The sequence below is a fragment of the Emys orbicularis genome, chromosome 2, assembly GCF_028017835.1.
Source record: "Emys orbicularis isolate rEmyOrb1 chromosome 2, rEmyOrb1.hap1, whole genome shotgun sequence".
NCBI classification, from domain to species: domain Eukaryota; kingdom Metazoa; phylum Chordata; order Testudines; family Emydidae; genus Emys; species Emys orbicularis.
In genome coordinates this window covers 46740574-46759080 of record NC_088684.1, presented here as the reverse complement: position 1 = coordinate 46759080, position 18507 = coordinate 46740574, and the positions used below count along the sequence as shown (strand labels likewise).

At 40.0% G+C, this 18507-nt stretch overlaps 1 protein-coding gene across 1 annotated transcript in view; it reads left to right on the top strand.

The window, feature by feature from the left end:
- Positions 1–18025, top strand: part of DECR1 (2,4-dienoyl-CoA reductase 1) — a 34735-nt gene extending 16710 nt beyond the window's left edge. Inside the window, exons 3-10 of the mRNA XM_065399093.1 lie at positions 3381–3438; positions 3569–3655; positions 8436–8583; positions 13484–13583; positions 14703–14775; positions 16685–16831; positions 17667–17729; positions 17834–18025. Of these exons, the coding sequence (XP_065255165.1) occupies positions 3381–3438; positions 3569–3655; positions 8436–8583; positions 13484–13583; positions 14703–14775; positions 16685–16831; positions 17667–17729; positions 17834–17893 (736 nt within the window). The 3' untranslated portion in view covers positions 17894–18025. The remainder of the gene's footprint in view (positions 1–3380; positions 3439–3568; positions 3656–8435; positions 8584–13483; positions 13584–14702; positions 14776–16684; positions 16832–17666; positions 17730–17833) is intronic.
- The last annotated feature ends 482 nt before the right edge of the window (positions 18026–18507 follow it).

The following is an 18507-nucleotide window of genomic DNA, read 5'->3' as shown; positions in this document are numbered from 1 at the left end:
CTTCTGCCGGACAACCCGCCGCCGAGGAGTGCAGCCACCGGACAACCAGCCGCCGAAATGCCACCGAGAAGTGGCAACGCCGAGAAGCATTGCTGCCGAAATGCCGCTGCTTCTCGGTGGCATTTCGGCGGCGACGCTTCTCGATGACACCGCATTTCGGCGGCGACGCTTCTTGATGATGCCGGTTCTCGGCGGCATTTCGGCGGCGACGCTTCTCGATGACGCTGCTTCTCGGCGGCATTTTGGCGGCTGGTCGTCCAGCGCCCGCCACACTCTTCTGGGAACATGAATATGCTATTGCAACAGAAAGGTTGGGGACCACTGACCTAGACCATCCCTGACAGGTGTTTGTCCAGCCTGTTCTTAAAAATTTCCAATGACGGGGATTCCACATCTTCCCTTGAAAACCTTCTCCAGTGCTTAAGTATCCTTATGGTTAGAAAGTTTTTCCTAATATCTAATATAAATCTCCCTTGCTGCAGATTATGCCCATTCCTTCAGTGGACATGGAGAATAATTGATTACCATCCTCTTTAAAACAGCCCTTAGCATACTTGAAGACTGTTATCAGGTCCCCACTCAGTCTTCTTATCTCAAGACAAAACATGCCCAGTTTTTTTAACCTTTCCTCGTAGGTCAGGTTTTCTAAACCTTTTATCAGTTTTATTGCTCTCCTTTGGATGATATTGGCCTTATTTGCAACTGCATCACATTGACTCTCATTAAATTTGTGATCTACTATAAATGCCAGATCTTTTACATCTGTACTACTGCCTAGCCAGTTATTCCCCATTTTATAGTTATGCACTTGATTTGTCTTTCCTAAGTGTAGTACTTTGCACTTGTCTTTACTGAATTTCTTCTTGTTGATTTGAGACCAGTTCTCCAATTTGTCAAGGTCATTTTGAATTCTAATCCTGTCTTCTAAACTGCTAGCAATGCTCCCAACCTGGTATCATCTGCATATTTTATAAACATACTCTTTACTCCATTATCCAAGTCATTAATGAAAATATTGAATAGTACCAGACCCAGGACAGACCTCTTCCGGACCTCCACTCGATATGTCCTCTCCAGTGTGACAGCGAACTGTTGATAACTACTCTTTGAATCGGTGGATTTGATTTAAATCACTAGTCAGGAAGACTTGATTTAATCATGGATTTCTACATAAAAGTACATTCTTGTCAGTCTTCAGATAGGTTTTTTCCTCAAAAAGCATTTTATCAAAAAAATCCGATTTAAATCATAAAAATCCAATTTTTTTATTGAAAAAAAAAAATCATTGATTTTTATCCACCCTGCTTTGAATACAGTCTTTTAACCAGTTGTGCATCCACCTTATATTTATTTCATTTAGACTAAATTTCCATAGTTTGTTTATGATAATGTCATGTGGGACTGTCAAAACCCTTATTAAAATAAAGGTATATCACATTGCAGCTTCCCCCTTATCCACTAGGCCAATAACCCTGTCAAAAAAGGAAATGAAGTTGGTTTGGCATGATTTATTCTTGACAAATTTATGTTGGCTATGATCATCTAGATGCTTACAAAATGATAAGTCAACACATTTCTTTTTAAATGGGCAGCAATGGCCATTGTGATTTTATCATTAGAATTATCTTTCTTATCAAGTTTTTTTTTATTATTTCCTATAGCTAGTATTTCTTTTAAACATCAGGATTTTACAGCAGCCCTAGCATAATTCCCATTATTAAAAATGATCTTTCTAAGATTTCCCGCATAATAGGAGCAAATAATCTCATCCTTCAAGTTAACACAAATGTGACTAATTGCGAGATTAAAAAAATTAATTGCGATTCTTCGCAGTTTTAATCGCACTGCTAAACAATAATAGAATACCATTTATTTAAATATTTTTTAGGTTTCCTGTATTTTCAAAAATAGGCTTGGGGGCTCTGGGCTTCAGCCCCCCTTGGTGTGCAGGGCTCCAGGCTCGAGTCCCCCGTGTGGGCTCCGGGCTCCAGCCTCCGTGAGGGTACCGGGCTTCAGTTGCTCTCAGGGCGCGGGGCTCCGGCCCAACCGCCATGCCTCCCCACCTCCAGAGCTCCGGGCTGGAACCCACTCCCCTCCAGCCCACCCGACGCTCTGAGCTGGGGCCACCGCTGAATCCTCCCTCCCTGCCCAAAGGTATGCGATTAACGTGTCTTCAGTTAATCGCAGGCGTTAACTGCGATTAATTGACAGCCCTAAATAAAATACTTAGAATCATAGAACAGTCTACTATAACCCCCTGCCAACATGTCGTTTAGGTGCCAAATGTGTTATGGAGGATTTGTGTTGTCTAAACTGTCCAAGACAGATGGCTATCCAGCCTCCTTTTGAAAAGTCTAGTGAAGGAGCTTCCACAACCTCCCTAGGAGGTCTGTTCCATTGTCCTGCTGTTCTTACCATTAGGAAATTTTTCCTGAGATTTAATCTAAATCTGCCATGCTGTAGTTTGAACCTATTTCCTCTAGTTCTGCCCTCTGTGGCAAGAGAATAACTTTTCTCATCATTTTTATGGCAGCCTTTCAAGTATTTGAAGACCATTGTCATGTTCCCCCCCTTCATCTCCTCTTTTCCAAACTAAACATACCCAGTTCTTTCAGCCTTTGCTCATATGGTCTACATTCCATCCCTTTGATCATCTTTGTCATTTGCCTTTGGATACTTTACACTTTCTCTACATCCTTTCTATCCATTGATGATCAAAATTGGACACAGTACTCCAGTTGAGGCCTAACCACTGCTGAGTAGAGCATTACTATCACCTCCCATTTCTAAATGAAATTTACATGCTATGCCTCTGTTAATGCAACCTAAAACTGCGTTTGCTTTTTTTGCAGCAGCATTGCATTGTTGAATCATGTTGAGCTTGTGATCCTCCACAACTCCCAGATCCTTCTCAGCAATGCTGCTGCCAACCCAGTTATCCTTTGTTCTGTATTTTTGCATTTGGTTTTTCTTCCCTAAGGGTAGCACCTTACATTTGTCTTTGCTAAATTTCATTGTGCCCAGGATGAAGGCATTTTTTGTTAAATATCACCTGCGGTGTTTTACTATCAAAAGTATCTCTTTTTTAAGTCCCGTCTGACTTGCTTTTAGCTGATAATATGAGAGAAGATTATTTTGTTGGACATAACTTGGAATTTCTTTAAAGCTCCATTTTACTTGAGAGAGGTTTTTTCAGAAGCTAAATTGAAATACCAAGCCCCTAAATTATTTTTATTTCAAAGGTAAATTTTGCACTAAAATCACCAACACACAAATGGAATTCATAGAAAGATTTTAATGTTTCAAAGTGTAATGATTTGTAACATAGATGCATTTAGTGGAAACTCAGAATTCATGCTAAAATTTATAATTATTTTTAGGAAGATCGATGTTTTGAAACAAACTGCTGAAGAAATTTCTTCTAAAACAGGAAACAAGGTACATTTGTAAATACGTTTGTATTTTTATTATTTTTTAATGCATTGTAAAGAATTTTTTTAAATTCTTTATATCATGAGTTATACTTTTAGAAAGTCTTACAATTGCCTTTTTCTCCATTAATATATAGGTTCATGCAATCCAGTGTGATGTGAGAGACCCATCTTCAGTTAAGAATGCTGTTGCTGAATTAATCAAGGTGGCAGGACATCCTGATGTAAGTATGATAGTTATGATGCAAGGACTTCAATCTTCAGTGGTGAAAATACCCTGAATAGTATGTGGGAACAAAAGTGATATATCGTAGAAAAGCAGCTCTGCATACAGAAACCCAGCAGGAAAAAGACAGCTACTAATACAGCAGTAGTGCAGCATAAAACTAGTGATTTATCTGTTTATCTTAGTTTTCTACAGTGCCTATCCGCAGAGTATCTACTCAGTTTTGTGTAGCTATTGAATGGTTCAATAGCCAAATGGACCAAATCCTGTCCCCTTACTTATTCATATAGTTCCATTGCTATAAGAGTGGAATTACTTGTGTGAGTGAAGTGAGCAGAATGTAGCCATACAAGAATGATTTTATTTATCCCTGTACTTATGACACTTGTCACCTATCAGAGTGTCTTCCAAATTAAAAGCAGAAATAACAGTAACACTGTCTCTCTTTCATCCTTCCTTGCCTTTTTTTTGGTGTATACAAAATATACAAAAAAGGTACCTATTTTGAAAACGAACATGTAAAGAAATTAACAACTAAACCTAGCAGGTAAACACGCTCCAATAACCTGCACATAGCCCTCAGCAACTCACTGTCAGCTAAACAAATCAGAACTCTACTCACAACATGTCAACTTCCATAAAGCCTGAATAAAAAAGATAAGCCTTTCACTGTGCCCAGAAGATGAACAAATAAGGCTATTTTGGACCAAAGCTAAGGGAGCTGGTTCCAAAGCGAAGGGCTGTTCACGTAGGATTCTTTATCCCCAGTCCCTCTCTTTTAAGTCCAGAGGTATCCAGTGTCGCATTATGGAAAAGGGAGATGGGCAGTGTCTGAAGTAGACAGGTCCCAAGCTGGTTAGAGTTGTAGGAGAACTAGCCTGTTCAGTTTTGGGAGACAGGGCATATCTGTTAAAAACTTAGGGTCAGGCTGGCACTTGGAAGGGCTTTGCCAGTATAGCTGTAGTGGTATTCCATATCAAAGCACTCAAAGTGTGGACACAGCTTAAACTGGCAAAACTGCTTTTGCCGGTATAGCTTAATGCAGTGTTGTAGGGCCATCAGAGGGCAGAACTTGGAGGAGAGAGATACCAAAAGCACAAGAAATGAAAGAAGGAAATAACTTGGCAAGAGAATAGAGCAGGGGATATAAAGGAGGTGGTCAGGACAAAAATGAGATAAAGCGGAGGAGGGAGACAGCATAGGTCAGAAGTCAGGGGAAAAAATCTCATGAGAAAAAGAAAATATATACATTTTTTTCACTTGGAGTTCTGTATCCTGCTTCAGTACTATATGTTACAAAACCACTTGACAGTGAGTCTGTTTAAAACATTTATTCTTTTATACCCACTTGTCCTCAATGGGATATAACAGTCAGGATCAATGAACACTGATATTAGCAATTTAGGGAATATTAGATCTGTGGGTCATTGTTTGAACTATTCGTAAAGATCTCTGAGTTTGACCACCTAAAATTCTACCAAGTTACCTGTCCAGAATAGCTTTCATTCTAGTACTATGGGAGAATGTCATGGGGACACCCCGTCATCCATTGGGGAGGGGAGAAGGGTGCTATAGCCCTGTGCCTGAGTCCAAATGACCACCCTAGCCTCAGGCAGAATGGCCTAATGGCTGGAGTCAAAATGGCTGCAGGATTGCATGGCCTAGTGGCCAGGGTCAATATGGCTACCCCCTTAGGGCTGCGTAGCCTAATGGCCAGTGATAATATGGCAGCCCTCCTCTGCCAGGCCTAGTGGCCAGAGTCAATATGGCTGCCTCCTTAGTCAGGGCTGTGTAGCCAGGGCCGGCTCCAGGCACCAGCTTGTCAAGCAGGTGCTTTGGGCGGCCGCTCCGGAGAGGGGCGGCACGTCCAGGTATTCGGCAGCAATTCGGCGGACGGTCTCTCACTCCGCCTCGGAGCGAAGGACCTCCCGCCGAATTGCCACCGCAGATCGCGATCGCGGCTTTTTTTGTTGTTGTTTTTTTTGGCTGCTTGGGGCGGCCAAAACCCTGGAGCCAGCCCTGTGTGTAGCCTAGTGGCCAGCGTGAGCAACAAGAGTGATGTCGTAGTGGGAGTCTGCTATAGACCACCAGACAAGGGGGATGAGGTGGACGAGGCTTTCTTCAGGCAACTAACAGAAGTTACTAGATCACAGGCTCTGGTTCTCATGGGGGACTTCAATCACCCCGATATCTGCTGGGAGAGCAATACAGCAGTACACAGACAATCCAGGAAGTTTTTGGAAAATGTAGGGGACAACTTCGTGGTGGAAGTGCTGAAGGAACCAACTAGGGGCAGTGTGCTTCTTGACCTGCTGTTCACAAACAGGGAATAATTAATAGGGGAAGCAAAAGTGGATGGGAACCTGGGCAGCAGTGACCATGAGATGTAGAGTTCAGGATCCTGACAAAAGGAAGAAAGGAGAGCAGCAAAATACGGGCCCGGGTCTTCAGAAAAGCAGACTTTGACTCCCTCAGGGAACTGATGGGCAGGATATCCTGGGAGAATAACATGAGGGGAAAGGAGTCCAGGAGAGCTGGCTGTATTTTAAAGAATCCTTATTGAGGTTGCAGGAACAAATCATCCCGATGTGTAGAAAGAATAGTAAATATGTCAGGTGACCAGCTTGGCTTAACAGTGAAATCCTTGCTGATCTTAAACCCAGAAAAGAAGCTTACAAGAAGTGGAAGATTGGACAAATGACCAGGGAGGAGTACAAAAATATTGCTCAGGCATGCAGGAGTGAAATCAGGAAGGCCAAATCACAATTGGAGTTGCAGCTAGCAAGGGATGTTAAGAGTAACAAGAAGGGTTTCTACAGGTATGTTAGCAAGAAGAAGGTGGTCAGGGAAAGTGTGGGACCCTTACTGAATGGGGGAGGCAACCTAGTGACAGAGGATGTGGAAAAAGCTAATGTACTCAATGCTTTTTTTGCCTCTGTCTTCACGAACAAGGTCAGCTCCCAGACTACTGCACTGGGCAGCACAGTATGGGGAGGAGGTGACCAGCCCTCTGTGGAGAAAGAAGTGGTTCAGTACTATTTAGAAAAGCTGGACAAGCACAAGTCCATGCGGCCAGATGCACTGCATCCGAGGGTGCTGAGGGAGTTGGCTGATGTAATTGCAGAGCCATTGGCCATTATCTTTGAAAACACATGGCGATTGGGGAGGTCCCAGATGACTGGAAAAAGGCTAATGTAGTGCCCATCTTTAAAAAAGGGAAGGAGGATCCGGGGAACTACAGGCCAGTCAGCCTCACCTCAATCCCTGGAAAAATCATGGAGCAGGTCCTCAAAGAATCAATTTTGAAGCACTTCGAGGAGAGGAAAGCAATCAGGAACAGTCAGCATGGATTCACCAAGGGCAAGTCATGCCCGACTAACCTAATTGCATTCTATGATGAGATAACTGGCTCTGTGGATGAAGGGAAAGCAGTGGACATGTTATTCCATGACTTTAGCAAAGCTTTTGATATAGTCTCCCACAGTATTTTTGCCAGCAAGTTAAAGAAGTAGGAGCTGGATGAATGGACTATAAGATGGATAGAAAGCTGGCTAGATTATCGAGCTCAACGGGTAGTGATCAATGGCTCCATGTCTAGTTGGCAGCTGGTATCAAGGGGAGTGCCCCAAGGGTCGGTCCTGGGGCCGGTTTTCTTCAATATCTTCATTAATCATCTGGAGGATGGCGTGGATTGCACCCTCAGCAAGTTTGCAGATGACACTAAACTGGGAGGAGTGGTAGATATGTTGGAGGGTAGGGATAGGATACAGGGGGATCTAGACAAATTAGAGGATTGGGCCAAAAGAAACCTGATGAGGTTCAACAAGGACAAGTGCAGAGTCCTGCACTTAGGATGGAAGAATCCCATGCACTGCTACAGACTAGGGACCGAGTGGCTAGGCAGCACTTCTGCAGAAAAGGACCTAGGAGTTACAGTGGACAAGAAGCTGCATATGAGTCAACAGTGTGCCCTTGTTGCCAAGAAGGCTAACAGCATTTTGGTCTGTATAAGTAGGAGCATTGCCAGCAGATCAAGGGACATGATCATTCCCCTCTATTCGGCATTGGTGAGGCCTCATCTGGAGTACTGTGTCCTGTTTTGGGCCCCACACTACAAGAAGGATGTGGAAAAATTGGAAAGAGTCCAGCGGATGGCAACAAAAATGATTAGGGGGCTGGAGCACATGACTTATGAGGAGAGGCTGAGGGAACTGGGGTTATTTAGTCTGCAGAATTGAAGAATGAGGGGGGATTTGATAGCTGCTTTCAACTACCTGAGAGGGGGTTCCAAAGAGGATGGATCTAGACCATTCTCAGTGGTAGCAGATGACAGAACAAGGAGTAATGGTCTCAAGTTGCAGTCGGGGAGATTTAGGTTGGATATTAGGAAAAACTTTTTCATTAGGAGGGTGGTGAAGCACTGGAATGAGGTACCTAGGGAGGTGGTGGAACCTCCTTCCTTAGAGGTTTTTAAGGTCAAGCTTGACAAAGCCCTGGCTGGGATGATTTAGTTGGTGATTGGTCCTGTTTTGAGCAGGGGGTTGGACTAGATGACCTCCTAAGGTCACTTCCAGCCCTGATATTCTATGAGTCTATATGGTGGCCTTCCTCTGCAGTTTATGATGGATTATTTCCTGTGTCTGTCTAAACTGTACTTCATTTGATGGGAACATTTTTACTTCTATCTCTAGCAATGCCAAAAGGTTTCTTATACCTCTTAAGTGCTGTGGTGAACTAATTTCCATGTAACTTTTTCGGCTTGTTTTCTCTTGTTTTAGGTTGTGATAAACAATGCAGCTGGAAACTTTGTTTCTCCTACTGAACGTCTTTCTGCTAATGCGTGGAAAACAATAGTTGATATTGTTCTTAATGGTACTGCCTTCGTAACTCTGGAAATTGGAAAGGAACTAATTAAAGTACAAAAAGGTAAGTTATACTTAAAGCTAAACAATACCTAAGGATTGTAACATCTCATTACCATTTACTGTCCTTGCTTTAACACTTGTGTACAATAGCAAGTTTTGATGCTTTAAATAAACATTTTGATAAATGAGTTTTAATGCTGTACAGGTTTGCAAGAAGAAACTTTTGTATAGTGCAAACATCTCTATACAACACAGCACTACCTTGCAGAATCCGTAATTTTATTTTAGGACCTGATCCTGCAATCAGATCCAAAGTGAATGATGCTGCCTACATAAATCTGATTGCAGGTTTTGGACCTTATCTGTAAATTATTAAAAACAAGACTTTTCTTTAAATTACAAATAGTGCTATTACTCATCTCCTCTGTCCTTTCTCCATTTTCCTTTAATTAAGCAATGAACTATGTGGCATTCTTTTAACTGGATTCAGTTAGGTTAAAAATCATGGTAGGTTATTCCTCCCCCCCTGCCCGCCCCCCCAAAAAAATACCATTAGTGTTACTATCAGCACCTTAGATTTATTTAAAGTAAAAGAACTGCAAACATCTAACTTGCTTTTCACTACATTTGAAGACTTTCTGCATTTCCCTCTACTTCACCAATAAAAGTAGACATGTTGGTTTCAGTCTTCTTTCTAGTCAGTTTCCAGTCATTTTTCAAGTTCCAGGCTGTGATGTTTTGGCTAGTAGCTGCAAGTTCCTGGGTATGGTTTTCCATATGATCCCATTTTTATTATCACTTTTCCAGATGTATTAAGGCACAAGGGTGCACATTGAGTCAGTAGTTCACACTAGATAAGAGCCTAGAATTGTCCTGACTTGTATTTAGATAGATTAGCTTTTTATAGGTAAATGTTGGTAAACGTCAATTTCACTGTACGCACACAAACCAACAAAAAGTATTTCCATCAGTGATGATAGAAATTTACATATAAGCAAAATGCTGATTGAGAATTTAAAAGTTTGATTTAATTACATTTACTTTGTATATTTTGACATGTGACGTTGACAATTTGTGTTTTAAGAGTTATATGAAGCTTTAACTTTTTGAATTTCATTATCTACTGTCACTAAAAAATTGTCTGACCACACCCCATAATTTCACACAACGGTGAACATTTCAATTGATAAAAATAAAAAATGCTTAAAAATAATCATTGATATGATCTGTCACATATAAACAATAAAAATTGAATTCTGCAAAGCCTATTTGTATTGCATTTCTCTAGCTGCCTGATCAGATGGATTTGTTCATTCTAAGGTTTCAGATTTTTGTTGCTTTAACACAGTCTGCAATTATGTAAAAGCAGCAAAAAGTGTTTCCTTTCTAATATTAAACTTTCCCAAATATGTTCTTAATTATTGTTCAATCACTGTGTCAGGCTCTGCCTTTCGTACCTGAAACCATATTTACTGCTCATTAGATTGTAGTTTTAAAATTAGTCTTTAAATAGCCAAAATCATCTCTTCATATATTTTGCTTCATTATGATCTTTTTAATGTATCTGCATATAACTGCCTCTTTTTTGTGCTTCAGGGAATCCTTGAGAATAAGGTATTTTAATTTCTATTGGATTTTTCCTGGGGAACATTTAAAATAGTAAATTGCCAGTAGAATATAGGTTTAATTCAAGAATGAGTTACATCATCTTCCTTTGTTTTTGTGATAATTATAATGAAAATTCATAGTCTTTTCACTGTACATGAATATTGAGTAGTTCACTTTACATATGTGAGCCACCTCATCTTTTGACTATTTCTCTTCCTCCATTACCCAAAATATACATTTATTCCAGAAGGATATAGGAAAAGCATTCTGGAAGAAGCCACATCTAGATCATGAAAATTAATAGCATGCATATAGGCCTGTTCCTATATTTTACCTGAACAAAAATCTCTTACTACAGTCATAATTACAAAAAATGCGAATCTGGTCAGATTTATTGAGATTGCAGCCTTTTAATAGCGTAGTACAACTTTACTCCAAAAAGTATCCACGATGCTTTGAATTTGCTGTGCCATTGCTGTATATTGATGACTATAGTTTAAAGTTACAAAGCTGTGTATAGACTCTTTAGAGTATGTTACGGTCTCTGGTCAAATGGTATTTTCATGTGCCACATGCAGTGCATTCTAGAAATGTACAGTCAGTCCAATAACACTTAGGTACTAATATCTTCTTCCTACTCAGCATCTCCAAGATCCATCCTCACAGACAAATTTCTGTTGGGACCTCTTAATGTCCTGCCTATTTTACTGCAGTAGCTTCTTTTCTAGCCTTCCAAACATATACCTTGCTTCCCTTTAGTCAATACACATTGCAGCCATTAAAGTCAGCTTCCTTGTCTCACAATAGGAACTTGTCAATGTCCTCTTCAATTACCTTCCCTGGCTCCCCATCTCATATCCCATTAAATTTAAGCTTCTTGCCTCCTTCAAAGCTCCATGTACTTCTTTCCATCTCTATATATCCTTATTAAGTTTCATGGCATCCCTCTACCTTCCCTCTCCATTCTAATAGTGTCCACACCCTTGGCCACCAGTTAGTCATCGTCTTTCACAGTTTTGCTTTCTTCTTCATGGCCCCTGCATGCAAGGCCTGTTCACATTTAAGGCCCTCTTAAGAGACCCACTTCTGCCATGCTACCTTCAGTGAATCTCATATATTTATATTTTTAAAAATTCCCTATTTGTTGTTTCCCTTCCCCTAACCTATGTCTACTTGCCTGTCCTTACACTATGAGCTCCTTGGAGCAGGGACCATTCTTTCTTGAATGTTTGGGATGCACATAGGACATTGTGAGTGCTACTGTAAACAAATATTTAATAATAGTATGCTAGCATACATCTCAGCTGTTACAGGGACACTGATGTATTTTAGGTCCAAAATGTGATTTACATTAAAACTATTTTTGTAAATAGTACACGCTTTATTTAGTTTTAAGCTCTTTGTTGCAGGAAATGTCTTACTGTGCATTTGTATTCTATTTAGCACAGTGGGGTCCCAATCTCTGTTGGGGCATATAAGTGTTACTGTAATACAAATTACTAATAGTAATCTGCCAGTCCATTGCCTCTTTATTTAAACATTATTTTAAATTTTAACACATGAGATAGCAAAAACAATTAGATAATGGCCTTTTAATGAACTGATACATTTACACATACACCTTGTAAGCGTGAACTGAAATACATATAAATAAAACTTTGATGAGCCTTAACAATACCTGGTAAATATCAGTCTTGCTGCTTCTAAGCTGGGGGCACCTGGTTTTACTTACCATGCATTTAATAAACCTATTCCTTGTAAGTCTACTAACTATGCATAATTTATATCCACATCAAAATAGATTTTAAAATTAGGTTTTTTTTGGGGGGGGGGGAGGTTGTCTCTTTTTCTGTTCAAAGTCTCTGTATGGAGAATTTCATTTCTCTAAGGCTAATTGTTGCAGGATATCCTCAGGCATATCTGTTAATACCCATTTAGCTTATGTTGTTGGTTTTTATTTTAATTCTCCTGTGAATTTTTCTCACCATAAATATTTAACTGAGTTACTTTACTCTGTATATGGGCTATCCCCAAAACATAAAATGTTAGTGATGTCCATTGGGCAACAATCCTAATTAAAATCATTATTCTACCTATAGTATTTTTTTTAATATTTTAGTTTTACATTCACTAGCATAAGGAACTGGTAGTCTCTTTACCAGGGACTTACAGCTAATGTTTTGTTCCCTTTCTCAACTACAGTAGGTACACACTAATGATTGGGCAAGCTATTTTGAGTTACTGAATATTACAAAAGAAAATGAGTGAACAAACAAAAAATATATTATATCATTCATTTATGTTGATAATTGCTATTCTAACTGAATGTCTGTTAATGTATTTTATAAAAATAACAGTCTTTGTTATGAGACCTCATTATGGCACTAATAGCAAGATTAGTACAATTGTCAAGATTAACTTGGGTATATTTTCTGCTGTAGTATGAGTTACTGTAATCTGCTAAGAAAGAGATCTCTGGGCACTAGAATAAACTTCAATTTCAGCCTCAAGACCCCTACTGCCATTCATAATCATTTAAAACTGTGCTGAAATGAATAATTGTTCATATTGATGTTTTCTGTCCTGCCCTTTCAGCCAGGAAGTGTGGGGAACTGATGGAAGCTGTAGCAAAAACAGCTGCCTGAGAACTGACTGTATTCCTGCACTGCAGATGGAGGTATAATTCCCAGTTTGGGATGACCCCCGCGCTAGCTTTCATCAAGCTAAAAGTATCAGTGCAGCCACAGCAGCATGAGCAGTGGCTCGAGCTAGCCGCCAGAGTCCATAGCTAGGGTCTCAGATGGGATTGTACTCAGGCAGCTGGCCCAAGCACTCGCCTGTGCCATCGCATCTATGCCACTGGTTGTACAACACTAGCACAAGAAAAGCTAGCATGTGTACATCTACCCAAGCTGGAAATTACAGCTCTAATTGCAGAATAGATATGTGCCTAAAGGCCTGGGCAGCAAGAAGTATCATGAGTATAGTAACCTGGCTCCTGCCTTGTGTACACTAGAAGGGGTTTACTGGTATAATTTCAGCTTCAGTGGGACTCTGTGGGTGCAAAAGCCTACTTGCACAATTCCAAATGCAGTATTGGGACTTATAGTACCACCAAGAAAAAGCATTCGAATATATGGAATATAACTTTCATTTCAGGGATAGGGAGAACCGAAAGTGAAAAGAACAGCTGGAGCCAAACTTATTTGAGTTCATTTTTACAGCTGAAAGTTAAATCCCTGAAAACAGAGATGATGCAAACACCAGTACTGTTCTGATACTTGTTATTGTTAATTTTAAGATTTGTAGCTCGTCCGGCATGTTTAAAAATGTTATCTTCTTGCATTTTACAGGGGCAGCATTCTTGGCTATTACAACAATCTATGCAGAGAGTGGGTCTGGATTTGTGTCACCAAGTGCCTCTGCCAAAGCTGGGGTAGATGCAATGTGCAAGTGAGTAGTTGAGCATACCAATGCTTTATCTTCACATTTCCCAGATTGGGCTGATTGGTTCTTTATCCACATCCTGTCAGTCTGGCAAAAGGAAGCTAGTTGACTGGATCATGAATGAACTCCTTAGCTTCCATTTTACATAACAAGAAAGCAGTTGCTACTATCACAGCTTGTCATGGAAAGAAGTATTTCAGTTTTATTACTTTTGCCATCTTACTAGGGTAGAAGTTTACTCAATTCCATGGAATTCTGCTGCTTAGATTTTTATCAGGACTATCTGCAATAATTCCTTTAATAGCATTACACAGATATCCACATTCATTCCCCAAACAAAGACATCTGTGATTAGCAGCTATAGGGGAATAGATGATACTAACAGTCAGTTCAGCCGCTACACTTCAGTAGAGATAATCAAATGGAAATGTTTGAAAATATAAGTAGGTCAGGTGTGATTATTTCTCCAGAAAAACAGAAAGCAAATAGGGATACTTCTGCTTTGTTCTGTGTACACTTTTTTCATACAAGTTGAGTGTGTATTACTTAAAAGTGTGTATTTCAAAGACTAGCCACCTTATTCATTTACCACACCAGATGTTTTAGCACCTTTAAAGAAAGAGCATATGCAAAGATAATATTGTTCATAAAAGGAAAACTGCACTGCTTACTCTGCTTTGTAAAATATTTTAGAAGTTGGGGTTTGGTTATCTTATTTTTCCTAAAACACTTGGTTTGAGAATTATATTGAAGATCTGCCACAAGTGTATACTGGTGGGATTTTCTAAAATGCCTAAGGGAGATAGGTACCTAACTCCCAATGATTGTCATGAATGTATGCTTTATACGCAGTATATACTTCAAATTGGTGTTACTGTATTTGTCAGTTGGCTAATTCATATAACATCAGATCCATGTGTGAGAAGATTAAAATTCAATAACAATAACAAAAAAAAAGGAAAATATTTCAAAAAAATCTACGAGTACATAGGTCAGGATTCAGATGTTAAAGTGTTTATAAATTCGACATATATACTTTCCAGTTTTGATTCTAAATTATGTCCTGAATAACATTAGGCAACATGCTGTTTGAAATATTTATGCACTCTATTAATAAATTTTTAGGTCTCTTGCAGCTGAATGGGGTAGATATGGCATGAGATTCAATGTGATCCAACCAGGTCCAATAAGAACAAAGGTACATTTCTGTCATTAAAAAGTGAGACATGACCTTACATGTGCTTAGGCCTGGTAGAAATTGATTTTTATTTTTGTAATAATTTTGATGGAAAATATTAATGTTTATTTTAAAGCATTTTATATATTTTTATTGATTAATATTTTCACAGTTGCACAAATTTTTTTTTTTCAGCTTTTCTTATTTTTTTCTCTTAAATTTTCACAATTGTGGGAACTTATGGCAGTCATACAATAATTATTTAATTACATTAGATGTTGAGATTTAAAAAGTTAAAGCTTTATAACTGTTAACACAAGTTGTCACCATATCAAAATATACAAAATAAATAGTCTTAAATCAAACTCCAGAGAGTTCTCAAGCAGCATTTCTTTTACTTTGCCTATCTGTAAATTTTGATAATTGATGGAAATATATTTTATTCGGTTTGTGTGTGTACAGTGAAATTGATGTTGTCATGGAGTGCTTCACTCATCGCTGGTCTAGCGCCTCATCCTGGTCACTCTGGGGATTAACTCTCAAGGCTAGTGCTCCTGTCCACAGTTTGCATGCCAGCACTCTGACTCTGGTCTGCAGCTCCTCTCATTCTAGGACCCGCAGCATCTTCTTTGTGACTTACCCCTCCAGCTAGGTCATTCAGTGTTCCCCCTTCCGGGGTTCAGACCACCAACAGTCCTAGACAGTCTTCTCATTCACTGCCCCGGTGCCACTCCCTCAGTAGCTGGTAGGGGAACTTTTCCCAGGGAGGAAAACAGGAGGTCCCTGGTATGGAAAAGAAGGGAGAAAGGGAAAGCATGGGAGAGGGAGAGAATAGGGGATGCATAGAGCCCCTGGCATGAGAGACAGTGGCATGGGCGAAGGGAGACCTGGGGAGCACACAGAGCCCCTGGTATGAATGATGGAGTGGGGGATTTGCAGGGAGGCTGACAAACAGGGAGCTTGTAGGGGTAATGGAGCAATGCAAGGAGCCCCAAGTGGATACAGGGTGCTTGGCCTACAGATACAACAAAGTGTGCAACTCCCTAGTCAATACTGAATGCTTGACGATTGAATACAAGTTATTTTATTATTTAAAACTGAAATAAAACATTAATTTTCAAGTTTACAGTATCACTTCACAGCGATTTTTAGTTCTAGTTGCATGTGCTAAGTGGTGACATTAATTTTTTTCTCTAAAACACAGTTTCACACTCATTAACTATGTTAATCACAGTTCTTGGCCTTGGCTTCCTCTCAAGTGGGCTTAGATGCCCTATGCTTGCTTGACTTCACATATGTTTTCTTAGGTTTCTGATTTTGCTCAGTAAAGTTTATTCCTGTTAGTAAAAGAGTCCATTTGAGTGAGGTTTTTCTCCCCAGGCTCACCCATGTCTTGCACTGTCCCCAGATATTCAAATGCACTTTAAAGCCCAAAGCTATCTAGATTTATTCTGTTCATTGTTCCTATTCAACCAGATTAAAGGATACTTGCTTTTCAGTTTGGTTATTCTGTGCTATGTATGATTTTGGTTTATTTTTAAGTTTCCTCTACATTTCTATAGTAGCTCTGAGGCAGTCCCATTTTTCTCAAACCTTTATCCTGCAAGTTTTCACAAAAAGTGTACAAGACGCTTACTAGAGCCTCTCTTTACTGCTCTATAATTGTGTAGAAGGGTCACTGCTGAACACCATGAACTGCTGTGTTAAATTCTGGTGTAACTGGTTGACTGAATTTACACCAGAATTTGACCTTTGTCTCCTGTTCTCTCTTAACCCACCCCACTAATAAGCATGTGATTGTCACAACACTCCTACTAACTGTCAGATTATGTATTAAGTCTGAAACCAGGAATTAGATCTTAGTTTGAATTTATTTACTAGTTACTCATAACATTTTGCTGAATGTTTTTGTCTTTTTTTAATTCTGTAGGGTGCTTTTACCCGTCTTGACCCAACAGGTACATTTGAGAAAGAAATGATTGGGAGGATTCCCTGTGGCCGTCTGGGAACTGTAGAAGAAATTGCAAATCTTGCCACATACCTCTGTAGTGAATATGCAAGTTGGGTTACTGGAGCAGTAAGTTTTCGTTATTCTAGTTCATGCTGTCAGCAGTATTAAGCTTATAGATGATGTTCTTAGCGGTGTTGAGAATTTTTAAAGAAGCTTTAGGTGCTGTAGAGTATTTGAGAACTTAAGCAAAAGAAATTGCTAATTTGAAAACCTTAGGTTCATTTTTAACCTAGTCAGTTGATTATATTTAAGGCTACGATTTTGTAACGGAGGTTGCGAAGTCACAGAATCCGTGACTTCCAGTGACCTGCGTGACTTCAGCCTGTGGCACTCGGGAGCTGCAGGGTCTGCTGCTGCCCGTGGGGGCCAGGAGCAGCAGTGTACACTGCTGCCTCTGGCAGCCCCCGGAGCTCCAAACCGCCCCATGTGGCGGGGGTACCCTGCAGCTCCCAGCCACCTCTTCTCCGCCTCCTCCCATGAGCGTGCGGCATCCCTGCTCCTCCCCCCCTCCTTCCTGGAGAGTCCTAAGGTGCTTAGGACTTAGGACCTAAGGTGCTTAGGAGGTGCTTAGGACTTTCCAGGAGTGGGGAGGCGGGGAGGAGCAGGGATGCGGAGTGCTCGGGCTGAGGCGGGGGGTGGAGAGGACTGCAGGTGAGTGGAGCTATGGCGGGCCGCAGGAAATAACTCGGCCCGTGGGCCGCGTGTTTGAGACCCCTGCATGGTTTTAAAGCACAGAGCCTATTCTTATAAAAAGTGTTGCATTCATTTATTTTGAGTGTATTTTTTAAATCTGAATTTGTACAAGTTGAGGTTGGGGAACCCTGATATATGTGAATGCTAATGATACAGGAGCTTAATAAAAAAGCACCAATCTTAAGTGCATTGCTTCCTTTTCCCCTAGGTTATTAGAATGGATGGTGGAGAATATGTTTCTATGGCTGGAGAGTTCAATGATCTGAAAAAGGTAATAAGTTACATGCATACTATTTAAATACAAACATATTTAAAAATTTATATAAAATTGTATACAGACCCAAGTGAAATGCTATTTCTTCTTATATTATGTAGGTTACCAATGAGCAGTGGGATATGATGGAAGCATTAATCAGGAAAACAAAAGGCTCTTAAAATACTCTTGTCTTATCATCTTCCTTACAGAAAGTATCACTGGAAAAGTACCATTAGCTGTAAATCTCTCACACATTAAGAAATAATCTTGTTAAATATTTTATCTGACAATTCTAATAAAACATTTTGAAATTGTAATATGTTTTGAATGAGTCATTTATACTTACCCCTTAATTTGACTGTTTTGTTCCCATAGACAAATGAAGTCTTTTGATTAGGTACATAAAATTTTCTACAGCTTTGAGTAAAAATGTCTATGCCATGCTGTGGAATTAGTTCCCCTTCTCAGCTTGTTTTAATGTGGGCTGGTCTACATGGTGTGATAGCGTGCACCAGCTGGGGTGTAATTTCTAGTGTGCACCAGCACTAATTGGTCCATGTGGGACCCGGCTGGCGCACACTAAAAGTTCCCTAATCTCCATTAACAAAGTCCCATTTCAAACAGTACTACAGGAAGTAGGGAACCTTTAGTGCGTGCTAGCAGGATCCATATAGGTCAGTTAGTGCGTGACATACTGATGGGCGCTAGAATTTACATCCCAGCTGGAGTACATTAAAACATCATGTAGACAAACCTATATTTCAATGTTTTTTTCTCAGTTGTTCAGATATTT